This window comes from Nothobranchius furzeri, chromosome 13 (genome assembly GCF_043380555.1).
Source record: "Nothobranchius furzeri strain GRZ-AD chromosome 13, NfurGRZ-RIMD1, whole genome shotgun sequence".
Taxonomy (NCBI): domain Eukaryota; kingdom Metazoa; phylum Chordata; class Actinopteri; order Cyprinodontiformes; family Nothobranchiidae; genus Nothobranchius; species Nothobranchius furzeri.
The window spans coordinates 57338867-57363573 of record NC_091753.1 but is presented as its reverse complement, the minus strand read 5'-3'; the positions used below and the strand labels follow the sequence as shown (position 1 = coordinate 57363573).

At 43.2% G+C, this 24707-nt stretch overlaps 1 protein-coding gene across 1 annotated transcript in view; it reads right to left on the bottom strand.

Moving 5' to 3' along the window:
• Positions 1-24707, bottom strand: part of si:ch211-137a8.4 (high mobility group nucleosome-binding domain-containing protein 5) — a 52802-nt gene that overhangs the window by 11890 nt on the left and 16205 nt on the right. The window contains exon 2 of the mRNA XM_054742321.2: positions 521-2044. Coding sequence (XP_054598296.1) covers positions 521-1844 — 1324 coding nt within the window. The 5' untranslated portion in view covers positions 1845-2044. The remainder of the gene's footprint in view (positions 1-520; positions 2045-24707) is intronic.

Here is a 24707-nt window from a genome sequence, read left to right as displayed (position 1 = left end):
TTTCTATGGATGCACAATCCTTACAAGGCGACTAATTAAGTTTCAGGTGCTTTTGTCTGTTCATTTTAGTTGTGCAATAACTGAAACAGTCAAGGTTTCAGCACCTATAAGTGAAGTGGGATGTTCACAAGGCTGCAACAGTTGCGTGACTCGCTAGAGATACGATTCAGACAAAGTCCTTTGTGAGCTGAAATGACACTGCACTGGTTACTTTAGGGACATGTATACGCCTGGCTGGGACACGAGGCTCGGGAACAATTATAAAGAAAACTGCAACAGTTGTACATTTTTCTCGTAACAATTTTGTCACAAATCATTTTTATTTTGTCTGATTTTATTACGATTCAGTCTCCAACCCCTCCCAAAGTTGTCTCACAATGCTTGGATTTTACGGAAGCTGAATTTTGAAGCGTTCCAGTGGGACTGAACATGTTTGTTGCCCAATGAGAAACTGAAACCCAGACAGCAATAAGGTTCTGAGACCTTCATCTCTGATTCTGACGTCAGACATTCATCTCACCTGATGCAGCAGCTGCAGTGGCGTCCTCCTCTCCAGTGGGGGCGCACTCTGTGTTGGCGCGTTTGCTCTTGTGGATGACGCGCTTCTTGAAGGAGGTCCAGATCTCGTTGGCGTGTTGCGTCACCGTTCCACCCGCTATTGTGGCCTTCTCCTCCTCGCCTCCTTCAGCCTTCTCCTCCCCTCCGTCTGTCTTGACCTCCTCCGCTCCAGCGTCTGCCTTGGCCTCCTCTCCTTCCTCGGTTTCCCCCGCAGCCTCCTCTGTCTTCTCACCGGACTCTTTTTCTGAACCCTTGGTCTTGCCACTGATTCCTACTACAGATGAGTCCCTCTTCAGGCCCTGGAAGGTCCAGGAGCGTTTCAGCTTCCACCTCTTATGACCAGACTCCTTGGAGTCCAGGGTGGAGGAGTCGCCACCCCCTTCTCCCTCCACTCCATCATCCTTCCCTTCTTCACCTCCTCCAGTCTTCCTATGTGCTTTTTGAGCCATGAGTTTTTTGAAGGAGTGCCAGCGCCTCATGTGCTTCGTGGCTGCTGAGGAGGACGAGGCTTTCTGTTCTTCTTCTGCTCCTCCTGCTGCTCCGGCCTCCTCGACAGTAGAGTCTGCAGTGGTGTTAAGTGCTTCAGGGTCTTCAAGACGGTCCAGGGACTTGGATCGGACCTTTACTGGTTTGGGGGGTTCTGCGGCAGCTCCATCCTTCTTCTCGGTACTGCGATGGGAGAAGATTCTTGCCACCGGCTTCCTGATCAAATCTCGAACTGTAGATTTTGTGTCTGCAGGTTTGCCCTTTTTCTCCTCCTCCTCCTCCTTCTCCCCGTTTTCTACAACCTTGTCTGTTGCTTTCTCCCCTTCTCCACCTCCCTCTGTGCCTCCCTCAGCAGCTGCAGCTTCCTCACTCTTTTCTCCTTCTTTCTCGCCTCCTTCAGCAGTTCCCTCCTCTCCTCCTGCAGCGGAACTGTGCTCCTTCTTCTTCCTCCCTCCCATCACCTTCCCAAGGCCGCTCTTGTTGAGGAAGGAGTCAAGGAACGAGGTCTTGGGCTCAGTGGAGGAGGAGGTGTTTTCTGAGCTCTGAGGAGGGGCTGCCTCTCCACCCGCTGCTGCTTCGCCCTCCTCGGTGCCCGCCGCCGCCGCACCTGTGTCATTCACAGTCTCTTTGTTTTCGACCACCTCGCTGTTGGCAGCCGTGTCATCTTTCTCCACACCTTCACTGTCGACAGTCTCTGAGTCTGCAGTTTTGGCCGGTAGTTCTGCCTCTGCCGGCTTGTTTTCGGGAGTTTTTCCGTCTTCCTGAACCACCGGCGCCGCACTGGCCTCAGTCGCCTCCATCTCAGAAAGAGAAAACAAATAATAACAACAAAAAAGTGTTTTTCTTCCTTCTGTCCTCGACCTTCTGCCCTCCTCTTCCTTTCTTTCTCTCTGGTGCTTGGGTCCTCCCGCTGTGGTGGTGCTCTCAGGTCATGGAGAGCAGGGTTGAGAGCAGTGGCGAGGAGGAAAGATACTCAGCATCCTACTCGACCTGCAAACTCCTACAGGGAAAATAAGGGTGAGGACAGAGGGGGCGAGGGAGGGAGGAAGAGGCACAGATGGTTAATAGTCTGAATCAACACCATGGACACTCAATTAGCCTCGTCTAGACCGTGAGCTAATAAGGAATGAAGTGAGACTCAGCAGGAAACACTGAGATTATGATGTTTCCTGATCAGCAACACTTTCTAAATTCACACCTCATGTGTGGTGTGATCTGCCGAAGAACAACCGAAGTCTTTATCTGCTTTTTAAACCAAATGGCAGGAACATTAAACAAAAACACCTTTTGAAATGCAAACTTTATTAAATCTTTCATCTCATTCACAAGAAGCAGGAGGGGTCGTTGTTGTGAGACAAAGAGTTTCTTTGTGTTAAATGAACCACCCATCCTTAGTTGTTACTACCTCTAACGCTGAATCATACTCTCCATACAGAGAGAGAGAGAGAGAGAGAGAGAGAGAGAGAGAGAGAGAGAGAGAGAGAGAGAGAGAGAGAGAGAGAGAGAGAGAGAGAGAGAGAGAGAGAGAGAGAGAGAGAGAGAGAGAGAGAAGCCCTTTGAAGACCACCTGGTCGTGAATCTGTATATGATGTCTGACATGACCAACCATCTCCAGGACATATCCCTGCGCTGTAGGTGGTCTCTATTAGGAATTAAGGCCTTGAGCTGACCTCTGTGAGGTACAAAAGCCCTGGTGTTTCTTTTTCAGGTCTACCACCGACTCTGTTTGATCTGGATCATTGGTGTCTTATCTCCACAAATGGCACAAGCCTGGAGGAGTTCTGCTGTGTGATGGAGTTGCTAATGCTAACAGTTAGCTTCTGCTAGTCGAGACATCCTTTGCTCTCTCTCTCTCTCTCTCTCTCTGATGCTAAATCAACACAGCTTCCCTGTCGCGAGCCAAGACGGGTGAGTCTATGAATGCTCATTTTCATTGTAAACATCTCTCCTCCACCTATCCACACTGAGGTGACGTGCTGCTTCATCGTGGCTGCAGGAACTGAAGTGGGGATAATCCCAACCCACCACCCCACCTAGTGGACACTTGTGTTGTGATGTCTGAAGTCTGTTGCATATCTGTCTGAGGTGTTTTTTTGCAGAGCAAAGTTGCCCTCCTGGTGGTGGTGGTGGGGGGGGGGGGGGGACTCTGAAGTAGGGTTGTCACGGTAACTGGTGTAGTGGTAAAACCCGATAAAAGTAGACAATAATAATAACCGTCTTTTTTAAAAAGTATATTATCTCGGTGGATTACCGTGGCTGCGGTGTAGGCGCGGTGACCCTTACCAGCCACCGTATCATCTGCTGAAGTTACCGGCGGCACATGCGCACTTTGTTGTTTACAACCAAAACTTTATTGAAGCTAAAGCTGAAATAATGGCCAAAGGAGGAGACGGCAGTGCTCAGGACATTTATTATCCCTCAAAGAAGACAAAGTGGGAAGTACGGGCATTTTTTGTATATTTGAAGAATGCCGAGGGACAGCTGATAGAAGACGGCTATCCTGTTTGCAGCACGTGCAGAAAAAGTGTCTGTGAAAGGCAGCAACGCTTCAAATCTCATGACACATCTGCGTGACCGTCACCCACAACTCTACAGTCAACGCAAGGCAAGCTAGCGTTAGCGCTTTAGCTAAAATGCGTGATCCGAGGATTTGGGTTGAGGGAGAATGCAACGAGTCGCTCTATAAAGCAGCCGCAGCGCCGCTACCTGCATATAAACCGTGTCGCGGACACCCCCATGTTGAAATGACGCTATGCATTATGGGGCTCCCAGGAGCAGATAAGAGTTGGTCTCTCTCCGAGAATAATTATGAATTTAACAACGATTACTGCCTGATGACATTTTCCTACATCTGCAAAGCTCACTGGAAGGACACAAACCGAGGACAATATTTACCTGATATAGGGTTTATTACTCAAGTAAGGGTAAAAAAGTATCTGATTAGAAGGCTACTTGAGTACGGAGTGTCATCTGATGTAATATTTTTAAAATGATGACATCAAACAGACAAAAAATAAGAAGTTATGGGCAAATATTGGTATTTTAAAGACTAAAGGGGAAAAATGTAAACAAATAAACAACATAATTACAAAATAACACATTTTAGGCAAATTTTAGACAAACTGAGGACTATATTTTCCTGATAGACAGGGTTTATGTAGTTGTCTGAAAATGTAACACGTTTAAAAAAATACCACGATAACCGTGAGGTTAAATTTTCACACCGTGACAACCCTACTCTGAAGTGCCTTTTTTTCCCTCCACCTGAACCAATCCTCATGTAAAACCCTCTGATCTCTTAAGGTAGTGCGACTCAGGGTTGCGAATGACCACAGTCACCAATTCTTGTCATGTGTCTTGCCCATGTATGTCTGATCTCTGAATTGTGTGTACTGAAACTCTAATTTCCCTCTGGGATTAATAACAAATCTTTGATTGATTGATTGATTGATTTCTTTGGCTGCATTGTTCTGATTAGGAAAGGAACTGCAGGAAGCAAAGAGAATTACAGTAAGTGTTAAAAAACAGACAAATGTTGAATTTGTGGGTGAAAACACCAAACGTATCAAAACGCCGCTGCTTTTACGTCCCTCAGCACCAATGGCTGCTGCCAAAAGCAGAAGAGGAGAAGGAATTTGTATCTCCGAAGAAGTCTGTCACTGACAGTAAAAGAGTGAGCGGAGCTGCTGCTGACTGGGTTCTGTAGAGAACTTGATGTTTACAGAACAACACCTGCTTCTCGGTGTGCACTAAAGTGATTTTCAGGCATCAGATGTTTAATTTGAAAGTGTGCAGCTCGCCGTCCCTGAAGAGGCCAACGTGGAGGTGGGTGAGAAATGTAGCTTTTAGAAGAGTCACTAATGCTCTTACGACAGGCTACTAAATCACGCTTCAATAAGTATTTATTCATGACAAAATATTACTTGTTTGTTACACTTTTAATAAAAAAAATAAGAGAATATATTTTAAAAACCCTTAAAGGGGTCCAAAAATTCAACACCACATTTACCTTGTTGTTGAAAAGGCAGCTTGTGGTGTCAAATGAGTCTGCCGTTTCAACCTGCTTTCCTTTGCAAATATTTAATTTTGAATCAGCCACAGAGAAATTGTTTCCTGAGGCAGCGCGTCATAGGCACAGGCACATACTCCTAAATTTGCATCACCCTACCCACTCCAAGTTTGCCAATACATAAATGTTGGTGGCGATAACAGCAAAGCAGCGCTGCTAACGCCAGCCCGAGCTAGGTATCTCGACACTGTACACGGCTACACACAAAGTTTCTAGATTCATGCAGTATCATAGAAATATCAGGGTGAAATAAGCTCACAGCTCATTTAATATCCATGTCCTGGCTGAGTGGGCGGGGCAAACCGTTGTAGGGTTTCATTGTGAGGTTTGATTTAACTTTTTTATCAAGGATCCTGGGCCATTTTAAGCACTGGCAAAGGTTCATATGCTTTATAGAGTTTAAAGAACAGTTTCCAGTTCTAAAAAAAAAAAAAAAGATTTTTCTAGAACCCATTTAAAATGTCCTAAGCTACATGAGGAAATAAAACAACATCATGAGCTTCTCTAAGCAGGTGGTGCCGCACTTTTTCCCACATTTAATTTGATAAAAGGCTAATAATAAAATAACAATCCAGCCTGTTGCAAATGCACAGATTATTTTTATAATGCAATCAGTTGTAGCCGTTGCTCTGTTTAATAATGTTAGTAAAGTCAGCTAAAAGGTCATCAGTCACATGTTCAACCATTGATTAATCCAATAAAAATTTATTTAAACCTATTCAAGAAATATTAGCAAAACAAACAGGCAAAAACACCATCTGCTGCCTGTCAGCGGTGGCCGATAGTGAACATCTCAACGCTGTAAACACACTGTAGTTGTTGCAGGAATGAATGAATGAATCAGCAGATTAATGAATCACTGATGTAGAGAATCCAGACGCTTCGTCTCTCAGAGAGAGAGAGAGATGAAAGTCTGAGTCATTCGTGAGGAGGGAGGGGGAAGAGATGCAGAGAGAGAGAGGATGTCAGGTGGAGATGAGCACGCCAGGTGTAAACACACACACACACACACACACACACACACACACACACACACACACACACACACACACACACACACACACACACACACACACCACATGCTCCAGATAATCTCACACTTTGCTGTTCCCACAACCGACTGACTGACCAGCTGGATCGTTCATCGCTTCGTCGGCTGACACTTCTCCTTCGCTCTGGCCGGTTGAGCAGTTCGCTGCCTCACAGGCAGATTTACAGCCTGATGGAGGCTGAACAGTCGGTTACAGCTACATCAAGCTACACGTATAGACCAATCTATCGGTTAAGAGCAGCGACATGTTGGGTTAAAACATTGTTTGATATTCTTTGATGTCCACCAACTTGCTGTGCACGGTTTTATCCTCCATTCATGTTTCAAACAGTTTCAAATTCTCTGTGAACTGTCCAGTTGAGCCAAACATTTAGGCCCACTTTGATGTACTGCAGATTTAAAGAAACATTTTCATCCATAAAACTATTGGCAGCCACACTGAGAGAAAATTCTGAAATATCTGACTGCACCACTAGGGGGCGACAAGGTCCAAGTTAAGCACATATCAAAATACAGACCAAGAATATTTGCTAAAGATTCAATCAAAACCCTGATTTCTCTTTAACAGCTCTACTGGTATTTAAAGCTGTGGGTCACAAAGGAAAAAAGAAACGAGCTGCTGCTGAAGCTCCGTCTGTTGTTCGCAAATAAACAATAAAAGTTTTAATAACTCTACGCTTGAAGAGTTTATTTATTTTTTAAATGCCAAATTTTCATTAAACTGAGTGGACAGGAAGAGCATACGTGACAGAAAAAAACGTCCCGGAGTAGAATCGACCAAGTGTCACCATGGAAACCTGAACTCACCACTTCTTCTCTCAACTCTGTTTTTTATAATTCGGGTAAAACTTTTAGGCAATTAAGAAGAGAAAATGGACAAAACGTTTCAGCAGTCTAATGAAGAAATAAATGTTCAGCTGTGGTCTGTGAGGGCTTCTACCTGCACCTTTTAGTTGTTCAACACACCCAGTGGCGGTGCCAGGGGGGGGCGCTAGGGGACGCAATAGCTACCCCTGGATTATTCATTGCACCCCCAAGTAAATATTAGATTTTTTTTTGTGGATGTGATAATATTTAACATACAAAATAAAAAAGATCAGTAAATTATCATATAGATAAACTTAAACTAAAAAAGGAAATTGATGGTAACCTTTGACCTCATTTTACACCTGTGAACGAGTGAAAGGTAGAGCTAGTGGCAAAATGGATCGTTTTTGTTGCCCACATTTCCACGGTTTCAGTCAGAAATGAATGAATCTTTGGAAGTGATCTCAGACCCACAAAAACCTACGGATCTGGATGAAGAGTCAACCCTCAACCGCCGCAGCAGTCCAGGGTTTTACCGCTGGAAATGCTAAGGCTAACGTTAGCTAACCTTGCAACTCTATAGATGGTTTTCTGTGTGGCTGTATGTGTTCATGATTTTATGGAAAAGTCAGCGATTGTTCGTATGTTTATGATGTGTATTAATGATTGTTTCAGGTGTTGTTGAGGTGTTGTGCACGCGTGTGTATCTGCTAGTGTTGAAGGTGTTTTAGAGAACAATAGGTACGCACGACCACTTACTTCATAGCACCCGCAATAAAAAGACTAGCTCCTTCAAAGCACCTGCAGAAAAACATTTCTGGAGCCGCCACTGAACACACCTGACAGAATCACCTGTTCTCATGGTGTCCCTGGAGGGACATGGCTGGACACGATTGGTCTAGCACAGGAGAAGAATCAGTTATTCATGGTAAGTCAAGTCAAATGTTCATTTGCTCCAGTTAGCATTTTTTGTTGCTGAATCATGACTAAGTAAACACCTAAAAGCTGTTTGTTACACAGATGAGGTTGAAGACCTCTGTTTTCTGTTTAAAAACAATTCTGGATGATTTTCCCAGCAAAAACGTTTCAGAGATGTTGCCCAAAGCAGACCTTAACTCAAATGTAGTTTAGGAAGGTTTTCTGGGTAAATGTGGATTTTATCTGTTGATCAAACATTTGAGGTGGGGATGCACCAAAACCGATACTGATATCGGTAAAAGTTAACAGATACCAGTAACCGATACCAATGCAGTTGCGTGAAAGTGGCTTCACTGTAACTTGTCATTTTGGTTCACCAAATATTTTAGTTTTGTGATAATTTATATTAACATATTTTACTTTTTATCTACCTCACAATCTTTTTCTGTTGAGAGAAGAGAAGAAAATAAAACCTGTATTCCGATTCGTAGCATTTTTTGTGTGGTAGAAGTATCGGTAATCAGTCTAGGCGGGTACTCAGATCCAAGTATCGGTATCATATCGAATTGTAAAAAAGTGGCTTCATTGCATCCCTAATTTGAGGACAAAAACATCCAAGTTCAGGGGTGTCAAACTCATTTTAGCTCTGGGGCCACATTGAGGAAAATCTAGTTCCAAGTGGGCCAGACCAGTAAATTAAAACCTGCTTTTCTCCCAGTCATTGAAGGCGCACCATCTGTAGCGAGGCTTACAGCGTGGGACCACTGCACTCCGACCCTGTCCAGCGCTCCAACTAGTGTGGTGAAAATATCAGCTGCTGTTGTTGTATCCGTCATGGGCACCAGCTCAACAAACTCCTCAGTGATGGTCAACGTGTCATCAATTCCGCGGGTGAAAATCGCCAGTTGAGCAACATCTGTAATGTCCGTGCTTTCATTAATAGCAACTGAAAAAGCAAGAAAAGACTTTACTCTTTCCTTCTATTGGCTGTCCAAATCCACTGAAATATCAGAAATCCTGTCTGGAATTGCGTTTCTGGTCAGGCTGATATTTGCAAAAGCTTGGCGCTTTTCAGGGCACACAATCTCCGCTGCCTTCATCATGCACGTTTTTACAAATTCCCCCTCACTAAACAGTTTTGAAGTCACTGCAATTTCATTAGCAATCAGGTAGCTAGCTTTCACTGCAGCATCACTGATATCTCGGCTGTGAGTGAACGCAGACTGCTGTTTCTTCAGTCCGGCCAACAGTTCATTCACCTTCTCTCTTCTCCGCTGTCCTTCAAATTTGTCATATTTTTTGGCATGAAGACTCACATAATAGCGACGAAGATTATATTCTTTCAGCACTGCAACATGCTGTGAACACACCAAACACAGCTTTTCCGTTCAATTCCATGAAAAAATAGGGGGATGTCCATTTTTCTTGGAACAACCTGCACTCTGTGTCCACTTTTCTCCTTTAAGACAGAGACATCTTGGGCTGAAGCACAAAATGTAGATGCCGGATTAGATATCGGGGGCAAAACAAAGTAGCTCGTCAGAACACCTGTTGCACTTGGTTGACGTACTTGCTCTGGCTGAGGATAAACGGCTTGCTTGCTTAACACAATGCCTATTACACCATCTAGTGAACGCACTGGGAACAGCAGGCTTTTTTAATTGAAAAATTAGAGTTTTTTTTCTACTCTACATTGTAAAGTATGAAAATAAAGTTTATGCAACCATCTCGCGGGCCAGATTTAACCCGTTTGCGAGCCGAATCCGGCCCACGGGCCATATTTTGGCACCCCTGTCCAAGTTGGATCTACTGACTGATTTATTTCCTGAACCTTTGTTTAACTGGTGTGCTTTTAACCACCTGATGTTTTACCGTCACAGATTTCTCTAAGCTGTTGAACATTTAATCCTTTAGCTTTGACTTTCTGCAGGAAAAGTAACCGGCTGCTGTGTTGCAGAGGAGATCAAACAATGACACAGCGAAGAATCTGAATGACACCTGTGGTGTCGGCGTCTGACATCAGAACAATCTGTTCTGTTTGTGCAGCTTACAACCAAACCGTATAGTCACCAGGCAAACTTCACCACTTGTTCCCTCACCAGGTGCTCCAACACGTGGAGCTCCTTGTCTGTTTACTACTCTGGGCTTTAATTCACCGTTAGCCCGTTAGCTCTGACGCACGCAGGTCATCTACTCTACCTGCTAGTAGCCTAAAGATAGTAACTTATACCAGCAACACAAAACCTTAAAGCAAATTGTTGCTTTCAAGCTGAATTAGAATCACATTTGCTCAGCAGCTCCTTAACAAAAGCACAAAAATCAGCCCAGGAAGGGTGGACAGGTCACACATGCTGCAGGTGCCTTCTTACTGTTTCTTTTTAGGAGGTCTAAATTATTTTACTAACTTGTTTACACTTTTAAAGGACTTTTATGCAACAAGCCAGATGTTTAAATGGACATTTTGGAAATTTAGTCCTAAATTCAGAATGACCAAGCTCTCAAACAGCAGCGTGTTTGAGGAACATCTGATATCTAATCAGATGTTTCTGAAATATGTTACCTACTTCTATTTCCCTAAATCTAAAGTCTGCATGTGAAATAATCCTTTCCATCACCTGTTCTGATATTCTCCACACATAATCCACTCTTCATTTGTCCCTGTAATTCTTCAAATTAGGGATGCAACGATTCCCCTTTTTTCCAAACCGATACGATAACGATACTTGGATCTGAGTACTCGCTGATACCGAATACCGATACTACACAAAAAAAAAATGCAACGATTGGGAACATCATCACGAAACTAAAATATTAGGTTATCAGAAAAGACAAGTTACAGTGAAGCCATCTTCAAGCAACTGCATTGGTATCGGTTCCTGGTATCGGTTAACTTTTACCGATACCGGAATCGGTATTGGTACTGATACCGATACCAGTATCGCATCGGTGCATCCCTGGTTAAAATGTGTTTAATTTATGTGACATAAAACATTTTATTTGAACATCATACCATCTTTAAATGTATAAATCTGAACGTGTTGAACTGGATTTGCAGATTTTAAATCAACAGGAATGGCTGCTATGAGGTAAGAACACTGAACTTGGCACTTTTAAACAGTAAATGTGAGATTTCCAAACAAATCCAGGCCACTTGTTTCAGGCACGCTGAGACTGAGCTCGCCTTTTTGTTTCTCGTTAGTTTGGGTGGGCTTTTCTTTTTTTCTTTCTTGGCGGGTGATTACGCTGCAGCAGCGGAGGAGCATTAGAGTGTTAGATGTGAGGCTGAAGCCCCGAGGTGTTGGAACAGCATCAGACAGAGGAGGATGACAAAATGGAGGGAGGGAGGGAGGAAGGAGAGGAGGAGGAGTGGTGCAGACATGGGCTGATTGCAAATCATCTCTTTCCCGCCGTTTGTCTGGATTTATTCACCTCCGTCCATCTGTCTGTCTGGTTTTCACCTCTCTCTCCTTGTGCCCTCATTGATCTTCTCTCTCTTTGCTAAAAGGTCTTTTTACACCCCTTTGACTCTATATCTTTCTCTTTTTTTGTGTCCCCACCTCCCTTTTACCTTTTTATCTGTCCACCACATCATTCAACCATTAATTTCTCTATATCTGTCACAACACTCTCCATTTCTTCCTCGTCTCTGTCGCTAACGACTTGTTTCTGGTTCACATCTTTTCTCGTTCACCTTCATCCTCTCTTTTGCTGTTTGTCTTACTGTTCCCACCTTCCAGACAGTTTGTCTCTCTTTTCTCTGCCCACGTTTGTTTCATTTCATCACTCAGAATTTCATTTATGTGTATTACTAAAATAATTTAGCTTTTTTTGTGAATCGATAGAATAGTCAGATAAGAATTTGTTTAAGGTGTTTAAAAGACTAAAACCAGCTTCGGCTTGATGTCAATTAGCAGTTCTGCAGGTTTGGGTGAACGCACCCTTAATTAAAGGTGGAGTTCACTGAAAAAAACATTTTCTAAAGATTATTTCTGATTCTAACGGGTCACTCTGAGTGTTTCATGCAGGCTGAACATGAAAATAGTCTCCTACTCTATCTCCTGCATTAGCTTCTGATAGAAAATAGATGGTGAAAATGGTGAGTGGTCTGTATTTGTATAGCTCTTTATTAGGGTTCTATAACCCCCCAAGGCGCTTCACAACACAGTCAGTCATTCACCCCTTCACACAAACATTCGCACGCTGGTGGGGATGAGCTACGACGTAGCTACAGCTGCCCTGGGGCGCACTGACAGAGGCGAGGCTGCCGAGCGCTGGCGCCACCGGTCCCTCCGACCACCACCAGCAGGAAAGGCCGGTTAACAGCAGCATTCTCTGGTCTGAGCCGGGATTGAACCTGCAACCTTCTGATTGCTGGACAACCCGCTCTACCTCCTCAGCTACTGCTGCCCCATAATGAATGAATGAATGAATGAATGAATGGATGGAACTCTGAGAGGGCTGTTGCCTATTGTTGGTTTTGCATCAAGGAAAGAGCGAACAACTTGGGTAGTAGAAGCTAGCCGTTAGCATTAACAACTCCACCACACAGCAGAACTCCTCCAGGCTTGTGTTCTTTGTGGAGATAAAACATCAACGCTGCAGAGCAAATAGAGTCAATGGTAGAACAAATGGTAGAGTTGTGTTGCTGTTAGCCAATCAGGGGAGAGATGTCCAGATATCAGGAAATGAGACTCTAAATCCTGTCGTGTTAAGCTCTCCTCTTATGTGGTATTCTGCTGGTTCCCGAAACAGGAGCGTAAAGTGTAATAGCTAAAACCAAGGGTGGGGCCAGAGGGACTGATGCTGAAATCTGATTGGCTGCAGCAAAGCCCACTCTCAGGTAGGTTTAGTTGCCACAAAAATCTTTTTTTTACTGACAGCTCGCTGTTTTTTTCCTGCTTTCATATGGGTTGATTTTTTTTTTTTTTTTTTTTTTTAGTTTCTCTCTGATAAATAAACAGGAGCCCATTATCAGGATCAGGATCTGTCTTCTTCTGTGGTGTTTGCCAGATTAAGTCATGTTTAAAGAACACGCAGAGCTCAAATGTTTGCATTCTAGTAAAAGTCACGGAGGATTCGTGCTCCTAGTTTCCATGAAACAAACATAAAAACAAAAACCTGAGAAAGGATTAATACTTTGGATTGGACTAAACATTTTATAGTTAAAAATACTTTTATCTGCTTTGTGTCTTGGTTCAGCCTCATGTACTTTCTTCATCATCAGCCTCCACTTTAACGTGTTTCCACATCAGATGTTTTGACTAAAACACGGAGAGCTGAAGGATAGACGACCATGTCCTAGCTAAAGGCTAGAAGACCATTTCCTAGCAGCTAAAGGCTAGAAGACCATTTCCTAGCAGCTAAAGGCTAGAAGACCATTTCCTAGCAGCTAAATGCTAGACGACCATTTCCTAGCAGCTAAATGCTAGACGACCATTTCCTAGCAGCTGAAGGCTAGAAGACCATGACCATGTAGCTAAAGGCTAGAAGACCATTTACTAGCAGCTAAAGCCTAGAAGACCATTTCCTAGCAGCTAAATGCTAGAAGACCATGACCATGTAGCTAAAGGCTAGAAGACCATTTCCTAGCAGCTGAAGGCTAGAAGACCATTTACTAGCAGCTAAAGCCTAGAAGACCATTTCCTAGCAGCTAAATGCTAGAAGACCATGACCATGTAGCTAAAGGCTAGAAGACCATTTACTAGCAGCTAAAGCCTAGAAGACCATTTCCTAGCAGCTAAATGCTAGAAGACCATGACCATGTAGCTAAAGGCTAGAAGACCATTTCCTAGCAGCTGAAGGCTAGAAGACCATTTCCTAGCAGCTGAAGCCTAGAAGACCATTTCCTAGCAGCTAAATGCTAGAAGACCATGACCATGTAGCTAAAGGCTAGAAGACCATTTACTAGCAGCTAAAGCCTAGAAGACCATTTCCTAGCAGCTAAATGCTAGAAGACCATGACCATGTAGCTAAAGGCTAGAAGACCATTTCCTAGCAGCTGAAGGCTAGAAGACCATTTCCTAGCAGCTGAAGGCTAGAAGACCATTTCCTAGCAGCTAAATGCTAGAAGACCATGACCATGTAGCTAAAGGCTAGAAGACCATTTCCTAGCAGCTAAAGGCTGGAAGACCATTTCCAAGAAGCTTGATGTTCTTGTGAATGCTTCCTATTATTCAGACGTTCAAAGTCCAGGAGACAAGGGAATTCCTTTCTAGGTTTGACTTGATAAAACTACTACTGCAGAACAATTTCCTAAAAGTTTGGAGGTCACTGTCAAGGTCAATGATTATCAAAGTTAGATCTCACCATCCGTCTCTGTTTGAGATTATGTGGATTTACTGGAAGATGATCAAGGAGGACACAACTGTTGGAAGCAAATTCTAAGAACCAGGCTGAAGTCCACAAAAGTCCATGCCAAGGAGCCACTGAGCTTGTAGGAAAAAGTCTCCTGGACTAAGGACACAAGCCTGGACCAGCTCTGAGAACTCTGGACCTGCTGTGGAACATGGAGGAAACTCCATGATCCTGCTTTGCTGCATCTGGACCAGGGTGTCCTGAATCTGTTCAGGGTCCAGCAAAGTCTGAAGACAATCAGGACCTTCTGAATCAAAATGCCAACATTCAGCTTTTTGTTTATCTGAAATGTCACACCTTTATGACGAAACAAGCAGCTGCAGGAAATGTTGCTTCCTCTGGATGGGTGCTGAAGCCATACTTGTTACTCATTAGTTCCCTCCCAGGGAACGGCGAGTGTTTGAATTCATGCAAATCACATGTGACACATGCGTGTGACTGGAGTGAGAGGATGGTTCAATTCTCACAGAGGAGAAGCTCAGCGGCTCATTCTGAGTTTAATATGTAAATAATGTGTTCTCTCAGCTGACTGGGTGAAACCCGGAACCAGAAACGCTGATGTTCATGTTGATGTTCTTCTCAGGCCGTTGCAAATCGTTGATATGGACTCGGTTTGGACACGTAGGTCTGCAGTTGGCTGTATGATCTCTGCTGGAAACAAAGCTTCACTGATCCAAACCAAAGTCATTCCTTCTGATTTTTCACCATATTTGATGAACACAGCTGTGCTGCAACAGCTGGAACAGAACCAGATCCACTCCCAGTTGATGCTGCACTTTATAAAAAACAAGATACTGGGACCAGAGGTTGATCAATGTTTTTGTTTTTTAGGAGTGACGCCAGTTTCTAGATGTTTAATACAGATTTATTTGGGTTTTTTAAACGTCTGATAGGGTTTACTTATAAAATCTAATGAGCTGGATTACGATGTCTGCAGCGACTGTTAAGAGAGGGAAATGACCTCCATTTGTCAAAATTTTGGAGACATAACAAAGCAGCCTTACCGCAACAATAAATCCATGAAAGTCTTACCCCCTACTGGGATGTACAAATGTAGGCAATATGTCATTTTGTTCTGCATGAATAAACAGAAAGACAGAAAACGATCATTTTGTCTTATCCTCTCAAGATAAAAATCACGAGGTGCTTCACAAAAATAAAAAATGAAAATGTGAAAAGATTTCAAAAATTATTGAAAATATGTTTAAAAGGAGAAAAGAAAAAAATAAGTAAAGGGAGAGAGAAAATGAATAGGAAAGAGGGAAATCAGTGGGTCGCAGGAAAGGCGGAATAAGAAGAGAATAAGGAGATGGTGGTGATGATGGTCTCGTAAAAGCCTGCACAGGTGAGTCCTCAGGTGCTTTTAAAGGAGGCCACTGAGTCCACTGATCTCAGGCTCAGGGGGAGAGAGCTCCAGAGTCTGGGGGCCACAGCAGCAGATGATCTGTCACCTTTGACCTTTAGCCTGGTGCTGCACAACCAGTAGGCTTTGGTCACTGGACCTCAGGGACCTGCTGGGGGTGTAGGGACTAAGAAGATCACCAATGTAAGATGGTGCTTGTCCATGTAAGGCCCTATAGACCAGAACCAGGATCTTGAAATGAACCCTGAAGTTGACTGGCAGCCAGTGAAGCTGGAGGAGAAGCGGGGTGATGAATAACAACAATTCTTTTAAGCTCTGTTGGCCACCTAGAAGTGTGCATTCATGAACTAGAGGCGTACTGCTTCCAGCCATAATCACGGAAGGAGGGGGTGGGGCTTAAGTTGCAATACATTTTTCTGCTTCTAGATGGTGCCTTCTGACAAAAACTCAGGATTTTTTCTTTAAGGCCCAAATGAAGAACCTTTGAGAACAATAGGCATGTTTGCTTCAGGGTAAATTTACCAGGACTTCCTGGCATGCACGTGTCTTCACTTCATCGGCAGGGGCGCCTCCAGAAAATTTTGATAGGGGTGGCCAGATGGGGCCAAAGCAATTTTTGGGGTGGCACACCAAATTGGTCCTTATGGTGACTCTGGTTGAATTTAGTCTGTGGCGATGTGCTGCATTGCGTATTTATTCGTTTTTATTAAAATTTACAGTATGTATTCAAAACTTTGAACTTAAATTTTACAAACACAAACATTTTAGAAAAATACTTTCAGTTACTTAAAAGGTTATCCTGAATTTCACTTAAAAATGTCTTTTTTTAGGTTAACTCACCTGTGGCTGTGCTCACACACACACACACACACACACAACTATGGAGATAAAACCTTTTTAAAAATGGTTAGCAGCAGAAACATATGTAATTTTTTAAATTTTGATTATTTACTCTTTAATTGTAACATTTTTATTTTGTTTTACAAGTATGTCTTGAATAAACAAGATCAATATATGGTTTGACTGAACATTAATATGATTTGTTAACACTGGCTTTTCCTGGGGGGGCAGCCTTTTTCTAGGGTTAGGGTTAAGCCATGGCCCCCCCTGGCCCCCCCTTGGGGGCACCCTTGTTCACTGGCCGGCCAAACGGGCCGTTTTCTGGGCCTTTTTTAGGAACTGATGCAGTACCTGAAGCAGGTATCGGAGAGGCCTAGCCGGGTAGCTGAGCGGAACCTCTGGATAACTCGCGCGGATCGGTTGTAGCTCAGTAGGACATCAGCAGACGCCATCCAAAAGAACCGGCATTAGAAGGGTTACTTGTGAAGCAGAAGAAAATACCGATCACGCTGCTTTAAAATCGCCGTTACTAAACTCCCAACACTGAAAAATACTTTGGAAATCCACCACAATGATGCAATTCACAGAGCTTTACTGTCTCACAGAACGCTGTAAAAAATGGAGCTTCTTCTGGTCATTGAATGCCACATTTTGATCACACAGCTGATCTCCTGGATTAAATTATGCTGTACTATGACAGAATAAAACTTTTACTGTTATTAATTTAACATTTTGGCGCTGATCAGAGACATCACTCAGTTCCCGAAGCAGTCGAGATGTGCTGCTGTTTGTGCAAAGTCCTGAAAGAGCTGGCGCAGGTCATCGTATCTCCCGGTCAATTTCCCCCTCCCAGAGTTCAGCCTGAAGTTCAGAAAATGGAAAAAAAAAACACCTCATTTGAGACATTTTAGCAGCTCTCTTTTCAACTCCACTGCCCAGGAGAGCTTGTGAACCACAGAATGAAATGTTCTGTGAGATAAATCTGTGAATCACATCTAAAACGATAAATTCCTGTTGTGAGTGTATTTGAGGGGCCTGAAGGGCCCCGTGGGAGCATTTTCAGCCGCGTTGTGTTTTTCCTCTTCATGATGGAGATCTAATCACTCAGGATGTCTGTTAATGCATCACTAATTAGGGTCAACAGGGAGGCTTCCCTCTTCACGCAGCAGTAACAGCCCTCATCTTCACACCTTCCACCACCAACACAGACAGCTCCTCTTCCTCTCACTCCCGCTGCAGCGGGTCGGACCTGAACGCGCTTCAGGCCTCACAGGAGGTGGTTTCAGCAGCTAGTCCAGTTTGATACAGTCAGGAGGAAATCACATTAAAAATACTCAATATTGTCAGTTCTCCATGAGCCTTTGTTCTGCTCTTGGTCAGAAAGTTCTGGCACATTTAGTTCCACTGCTGTTAATTACTCAGTCATCAGTTTTGTGTCACGTGATTGTAAAATATCACTCATCAGAACCCGATGATAGTAATTCTGGAAGTCTGAATGTGTTCCAGTGAAAGTTGCATTTCTGCTGATGTGTAGAGTTCAATTTTTAAAACACAGAGCCCCACGCTGGGGTCTCTGCAGCTTTTAGCAACAAAAACTGTCACGCTGTCACATCTGTCACGCTGAATAAACCCGGGCCTGCAGGAGAACCGCTCCAGGTCCGGTCCGAGGATCACGCTTTAACGTTTCGCTCACGAGCTTATTCTGATTAAGAGCTGCCTCTTCACCATGGGAGGCAGAGGCGGCTGTGGGAATTGAACCGGTGACCTCCGGATGACAGCTAAAGCGAGCAGAAACCGAGGACAGAGTTATTTGTGCAGCCTTTAGAGGAAGCAGACTTACAGGTGCTGGCCAGTAAATTAGAATATCATCAAAAGGTTGAAAATATTTCAGTAATTCCATTCAAAACGTGAAACTTGTACATTATATTCATGCAATGCACACAGACCAATGTATTTCCAATGTTCATTACATTTAAATTTGATATTCATAAGTGACAACTAATGAAAACTCCAAATTTGGTATCTCAAAAAATTAGAATATTCTGAAAAGGCTGAATATAGAAGACACCTGCTGCCACTCTAATCAGCTGATTTACTCAAAACACCTGCAAAGGCCTTTAAAAGGTCCCTCAGTCTTGTTTTGAAGGCACCACAATCATGGGGAAGACTTCTGACTTAACAGCTGTCCAAAAGACAATCATTGACACCTTGCACAAGGAGGGCAAGACACAAAAGGTGATTGCTAAAGAAGCTGGCTGTTCGCAGAGCTCTGTGTCCAAGCACATTAACAGACAGGCGAAGGGACGGAAAAAATGTGGTAGAAAAAAGTGTACAAGCTCTAGGGATAACCGCACCCTGCAGAGAATTGTGACGACAAACCCATTCAAAAATGTGGGGGAGATCCACAAAGAGTGGACTGCAGCTGGAGTCAGCGCTTCAAGAACCACCACGAGGAGACTCATGAAAGACATGGGATTCAGGTGTCGCATTCCGTGTGTCAAGCCACTCTTGAACAAGAAACAGCGCAAGAAGCGTCTCGCCTGGGCCAAGGACAAAAAGGACTGGACTGATGCTGAGTGGTCCAAAGTTATGTTTTCTGATGAAAGCAAGTTCTGCATTTCCTTTGGAAATCAAGGACCCAGAGTCTGGAGGAAGAGCGGAGAAGCACAGAATCCACGTTGCATGAGGTCCAGTGTAAAGTTTCCACCGTCAGTGATGGTGTGGGGTGCCATGTCATCTGCCGGTGTTGGCCCACTCTGTTTCCTGAGGTCCAGGGTCAATGCAGCCGTCTACCAGGAAGTTTTAGAGCACTTCATGCTTCCTGCTGCTGACCAACTTTATGGGGATGCAGACTTCACCTTTCAACAGGACTTGGCACCTGCACACAGTGCCAAAACCACCAGCACCTGGTTCAAGGACCATGGTATCCCTGTCCATGATTGGCCAGCAAACTCGCCTGACCTTAACCCCATAGAAAATCTATGGGGTATTGTGAAGCGGAGGATGCAATACGCTAGACCCAACAATGCAGAGGAGCTGAAGACGACTATCAGAGCAACCTGGGCTCTCATAACACCTGAGCAGTGCCACAGACTGATCGAGTCCATGCCACGCCGCATTACTGCAGTTATTGAGGCAAAAGGAGCCCCGACTAAGTATTGAGTGCTATACATGCACATTCTTTTCATGTTCATTCTTTTCAGTTGGCCAACATTAGAGAAACAAACATTTTTTCATTGGCCTTTAGAATATTCTAATTTTCTGAGATACCAGATTTGATGTTTTCATTGGTTGTCACCTATAAATATCAAAATTAAACGTAATAAACATCGGAAATACATTGGTCTGTGTGCATTGCATGAATATAATGTACAAGTTTCACGTTTTGAATGGAATTACTGAAATATTTTCAACCTTTTGATGATATTCTAATTTACTGGCCAGCACCTGTAAACATTCAGCTTCGCAGAAGTGGGACGGCAGTCCGATAAGAAGCTGGAATAATGACGTGATCCGAGGAGAAAAGTTGGAATGTGTGTCAACAGGCCGGAACCTTTAACCGGAAAATTGGAAGAAATGAAACAGGAACAAACAAACGAGGTTTAATTTGAAGCCGCACTTTTCTGGATCTACTGGAACGAATCAAACGAAATGATTTTTATTGAATATTTATGATGCGGTTTGTGGACGTGAATGATTTTTAAAGCTTTATGCTACTTTAGAGTTTGTTTTCCTGAACTTGCTGCTAAACTCACTCAGATTTTAAGTTTTTGTATCTTATTCTCATATTTTAACTCTGATAGAATAATGTAACGGTATGAAATGACTGTTTTCCACCAAAAGTCATCTTCCCCCTCTCCTCTGACACAGAGCGAGTCTGCATGAGATATGGCCTCAAGGTCTCATGCATTTGTTATAAACTGCTTCTTTCCAGCTCAAGAGAAGAATGAAGAATGGACTCTCTCCTTTTAATTAATCAAAGAACTCTATTTTAATAAAGCTAATCAAACAAAGTATTAGTCAATAATAAGATGTGACCAATCTGTGAAATCACAATATTAATTACTTTATTATAATCCTATAGAATATAATAAGTAATATGACTTTAAATGTTTCCACTAGGACTGATCTCACGTAGCGTTAAGAGATGACACGTTGCTTTTACTGATCCAATCAGAATCTGACAGATCTGACGGAGGCGTGGTTTTGGTGGTGTTTGGTAAATCTGTCACCTTTTCATTCGACCATAAACCAAAACATCCGAAGTATAAAACTATGCCCACGCCATCTTTAACGCCAGTTCAAAGCGTTCTAGAGAAGTTGTCGGAGTGGCCAATCCGTAACTTTCCTCTTCAGCCGAAAGAACCAACGACAAGCTGGATAAAACCTGTTGCTGTTCCACCTGCTGCAACGGTTCCTTTCAGAATAAAAGCTGAACCATCACGACCCAGGTTTGGGTCTCGCTAGATGCCAACAAAACTGTCGTGACCCGGAAGTATCTCAAGACGGGTGGTCGGCTGCCGCGGCTGTTTCTACAGGCTTCGGCTCCTAAGGTCAAGCTGGACCTTTACACCTCCTGATCTAGACGGGGACTTCCGCTAAGGGTACGTAGACCGACAAATGGCGTTGAAGGTGTTTATGAATCTCCTAACCACACAACATGCCCTATAGGTTATAAAAATTGTACGTCGCTTTGGATAAAAGCGTCTGCGAAATGAATAAACATAACCAAAGCTTAGAGCGAAGACATCACCTTCACTTCCCACCAGAACTAATCGTTTCTTCAGATTTGCTGGTTCTGAACAACATTCCACACTACACCATTCTCCGTCTCATTCACCTTAGTTACACCATACATTTAGTGTTAAAGTTAGTCTAGTTTAATTTGTTTAGTAATAAATCTTTAAACTTTTAAACTCGACTCTCTCTTCTGTTGTCTCTGAGTGAATACGAAGCTGTTATCTAATCCCTGCAATAAAAAGTTCCAATCTTCTGGTTAAACAGTACCCACATGTCCATAAGGTTGATTTCATATTTCCTATGGAATCCTACGTCTTATGGCTCATTAAATAACATGTAATTTAAATAATTACAATAACATACTAATCAGTCAATGCATGATTTTTTAAACCAACCAAGAGTAAAGGGACAGAAACAGAAATAAAACTTTGTGGAGTCACGGCGGCTCCTGAGCATCCCTGAGGTTTCAGTTCTGTAACTTATAAATGGGATAAAGTGACTCTGGAACGACCTATTTGATGTTCTCAGCTGCTCTGGAAGCTCCACTGTCTGATAAAAGCTAATGGACTTTTCCGCAGCTCTGGTCAGAGGAAGCCTTCTATCAGAGACCAAATGGCCCCCTGCTGATGGAGATTCTCCACCTGCTGCAGCTTCGTCCAGATGACTCAGCTTCAGCACCAGGCAGAACTAGAAATGTACCAAAAGTATGCTGGTGACTGGAATTGGGCCAATTTTCAACAAGACCTTACAGAGTCAACCAGAAACTCACCAGGAAATCCACCTAGAGTTTTTTTTGAAGAATTACATTTACAATTTAATAAGATTACATAATATAATGACGCAATCTGCCATAGATTTCTGAGATAAATCGGTATCGGTGGGTCAGATCTGTGTGAGACCATCAAGCTCAGACTAGCAGCGTTGTGAAAGGCTTCCTTAGCAGCCCAAAGCAATCGATCACATTGACATCAAACGTTTCCATGGGAGTTTCTGATCATCTAACTTCTGTTTGCAGCCACAAACACAAAGTTTCCCCTCATCTGGTTTTATAAAACCAACCTAAGTTCAACGCGCAGACAAGAACAACAAGTTCACCAGGGAAGATGCACATAACAACCAACTGCCCTTCTTAGACTGTGCTGTGCTAATTGAACAAGATGGAAGTCTCAGCATTGAAGTCTCAGGAAACCAAATATCAGTCATCAGGACTTTACACCATGGGCTGAGAATATTCCCACAAAGACTAAAGGAAAACAAAAGGAAGGAAAAAAAGAAATCTCTCCAAACTGCAGATACCCTCAATGGCCTTTGTGAAATAAACTAAGAAGTCTGGAAAAGCATCCAAAGCAGCAACCAGCAAAGAAAAGGACAACAGGTGCAAGGACACCATCATCCCATACGTGGCAGGAGTCTCCGAGAAACACAAGATCCCGGTAAACTTTAAACCCAACAACACCGTCAGACAGAAACTGGTCCGTCCAAAAGACAAAACACCAACAGAAGCTCAGTGGCGTCGTTTATGCAGTCCAATGTACTGAGAACTGTCCAGATGGTTGTGCAGCACCAGGCTAAAGACCAAAGGTGACAGATCATCTGCTGCTGTGGCCCCCAGACTCTGGACCTCTCTCCCCCTGAGCCTGAGATCAGTGGACTCAGTGGTCTCCTTTAAAAGCAGCTGAAGACTCACTTGTTCAGGCTGGCTTTTGTATGACCTTCTTCACCTCTCTCTCTTTATTCTGCTCTCCCCACCTATTCCACCTTCCTCAGGATCCACTGATTTCCCTCTTTCCTGTTGACTCTCTCTTTCTTTACATTTTTAATCACAATTGTCTATTTTTGATAATTTCAAATATATTTTTAATCATTTTCTAAATAATTTTTTATTTTTTTTGTTTTTGTGAAGCGCCTCGTGATTTTTATCTTGAGAGGCGCTATAGAAATGATTTCTTCTTCTTCTTCTTCTTCTTCTTCTTCTTCTTCTTCTTCTTCTTCTTCTTCTTCAGATCGTTACATTGGGGAAACTAAACAACAATTACACAACACAGGAGAGCCACCTCTTCAGGTTCCCAGCTCCTATAATGCAGCTTTGAATCTCATTCCTAAGCCGTTTCAGTCTAGGTCACACCCTCCTGCATCTAATCAACACAACGACTCATCAGGGGATGGAGAGGCGGGGTACCCAGAGTAGTTTCTGCTCGTTAAATAACAACAGACAGCTACACCTTATAGACCTGATGCTCCCGTATTCCAGTTAGAACTGACAAAGCTCTTCGAATGAGAAGAGAAACGTCTTCAAGAAACCAAAGAAGTCCAGCTGCCTTCATTTGAACCCTTTGGATTACCATGACCTGAGATCCTTCACCGGCATAAATTCAACCTAAACTCATGCTTCCCTTTTTCACTTCTGCACGTATTTTTAAAGTGTGATGGTTATGATTCTGATTGAGCTGCAGCCAGAAAATCGCTTGTTGTTGTTGTGGATTAAAGCCTGATGCAGCAGATATCCCTCTGAGAGGAGCGGCAGGCCTTTTAGTGTAAAAATGTTAAACCAGGTTTAATCCCACGCTAGGAGAGCAGCCAATTTAAACTGGATTCAGACGAGGCGTCACAACTCTGACGCTCCGCTATCAGAACGCCTATCAGACGCTGTCACATCCCCACTTCCTGAATGTTCACTCGTCAGTCTGAAGGAGACGATGTTTGTGTCTGCTGCTGCCAAGAAATCTCACTAAAACACACCAAATGTAGCCCAGGAGAGGGAGTTAAAACCACCTCACACACACACACACACACACACACACACACACACACACACACACACACACACACACACACACACACACACACACACACACACACACACACACACACACACACACACACACACACACACACACACACACACACACACACGCCCTGCAGCTGAAACACTGAGTTCAGCAACAAACAGATGCTGACATTTCCTCTAACAAACAAAAGCAGAAAATGTTTCAATTCCAACAGAATTAAGTGACTTTATTTTGAAATTTTGTTTTTCATTTTAAAACGTTTGCACAAGTGTCTTTAATCCTGAAGCTGACACAAATCAAACCAAAAGTTTAGGCTTTAACTGATCAGAAACGGGTCTATTCAGGGGATTTTATGTGCATTTTATAACAATAACAATATTAAGGGGAATTTTTTAAAACATTGTAAAAACAATAAACAATAAAAAATAAACAAAGCCTAAAGAAATTTTGACAGTTTCACAATGTCTCTGAATAATCTCCAGGGCTCTCAGGTGAGCCTCTGGGCTTCGACGGCGTCTGGAACTCGACTCGGTTTAGTTTCTGTCGCTGAAATTGGAGCAACGTGATGTTACCGCGTTTTGGTTATTAAACCGTCACATATTAGGAGGAAAGTCCAGCATGTGAAAGTCCTCTGAGATTGTGGAACAACAGGTCCAGGTCACACCTAGTGTGTCACATTAAATGTAAAATCATGTTTTTATTCTAAAATAAACTAGAAAACAAAAAGTGGTT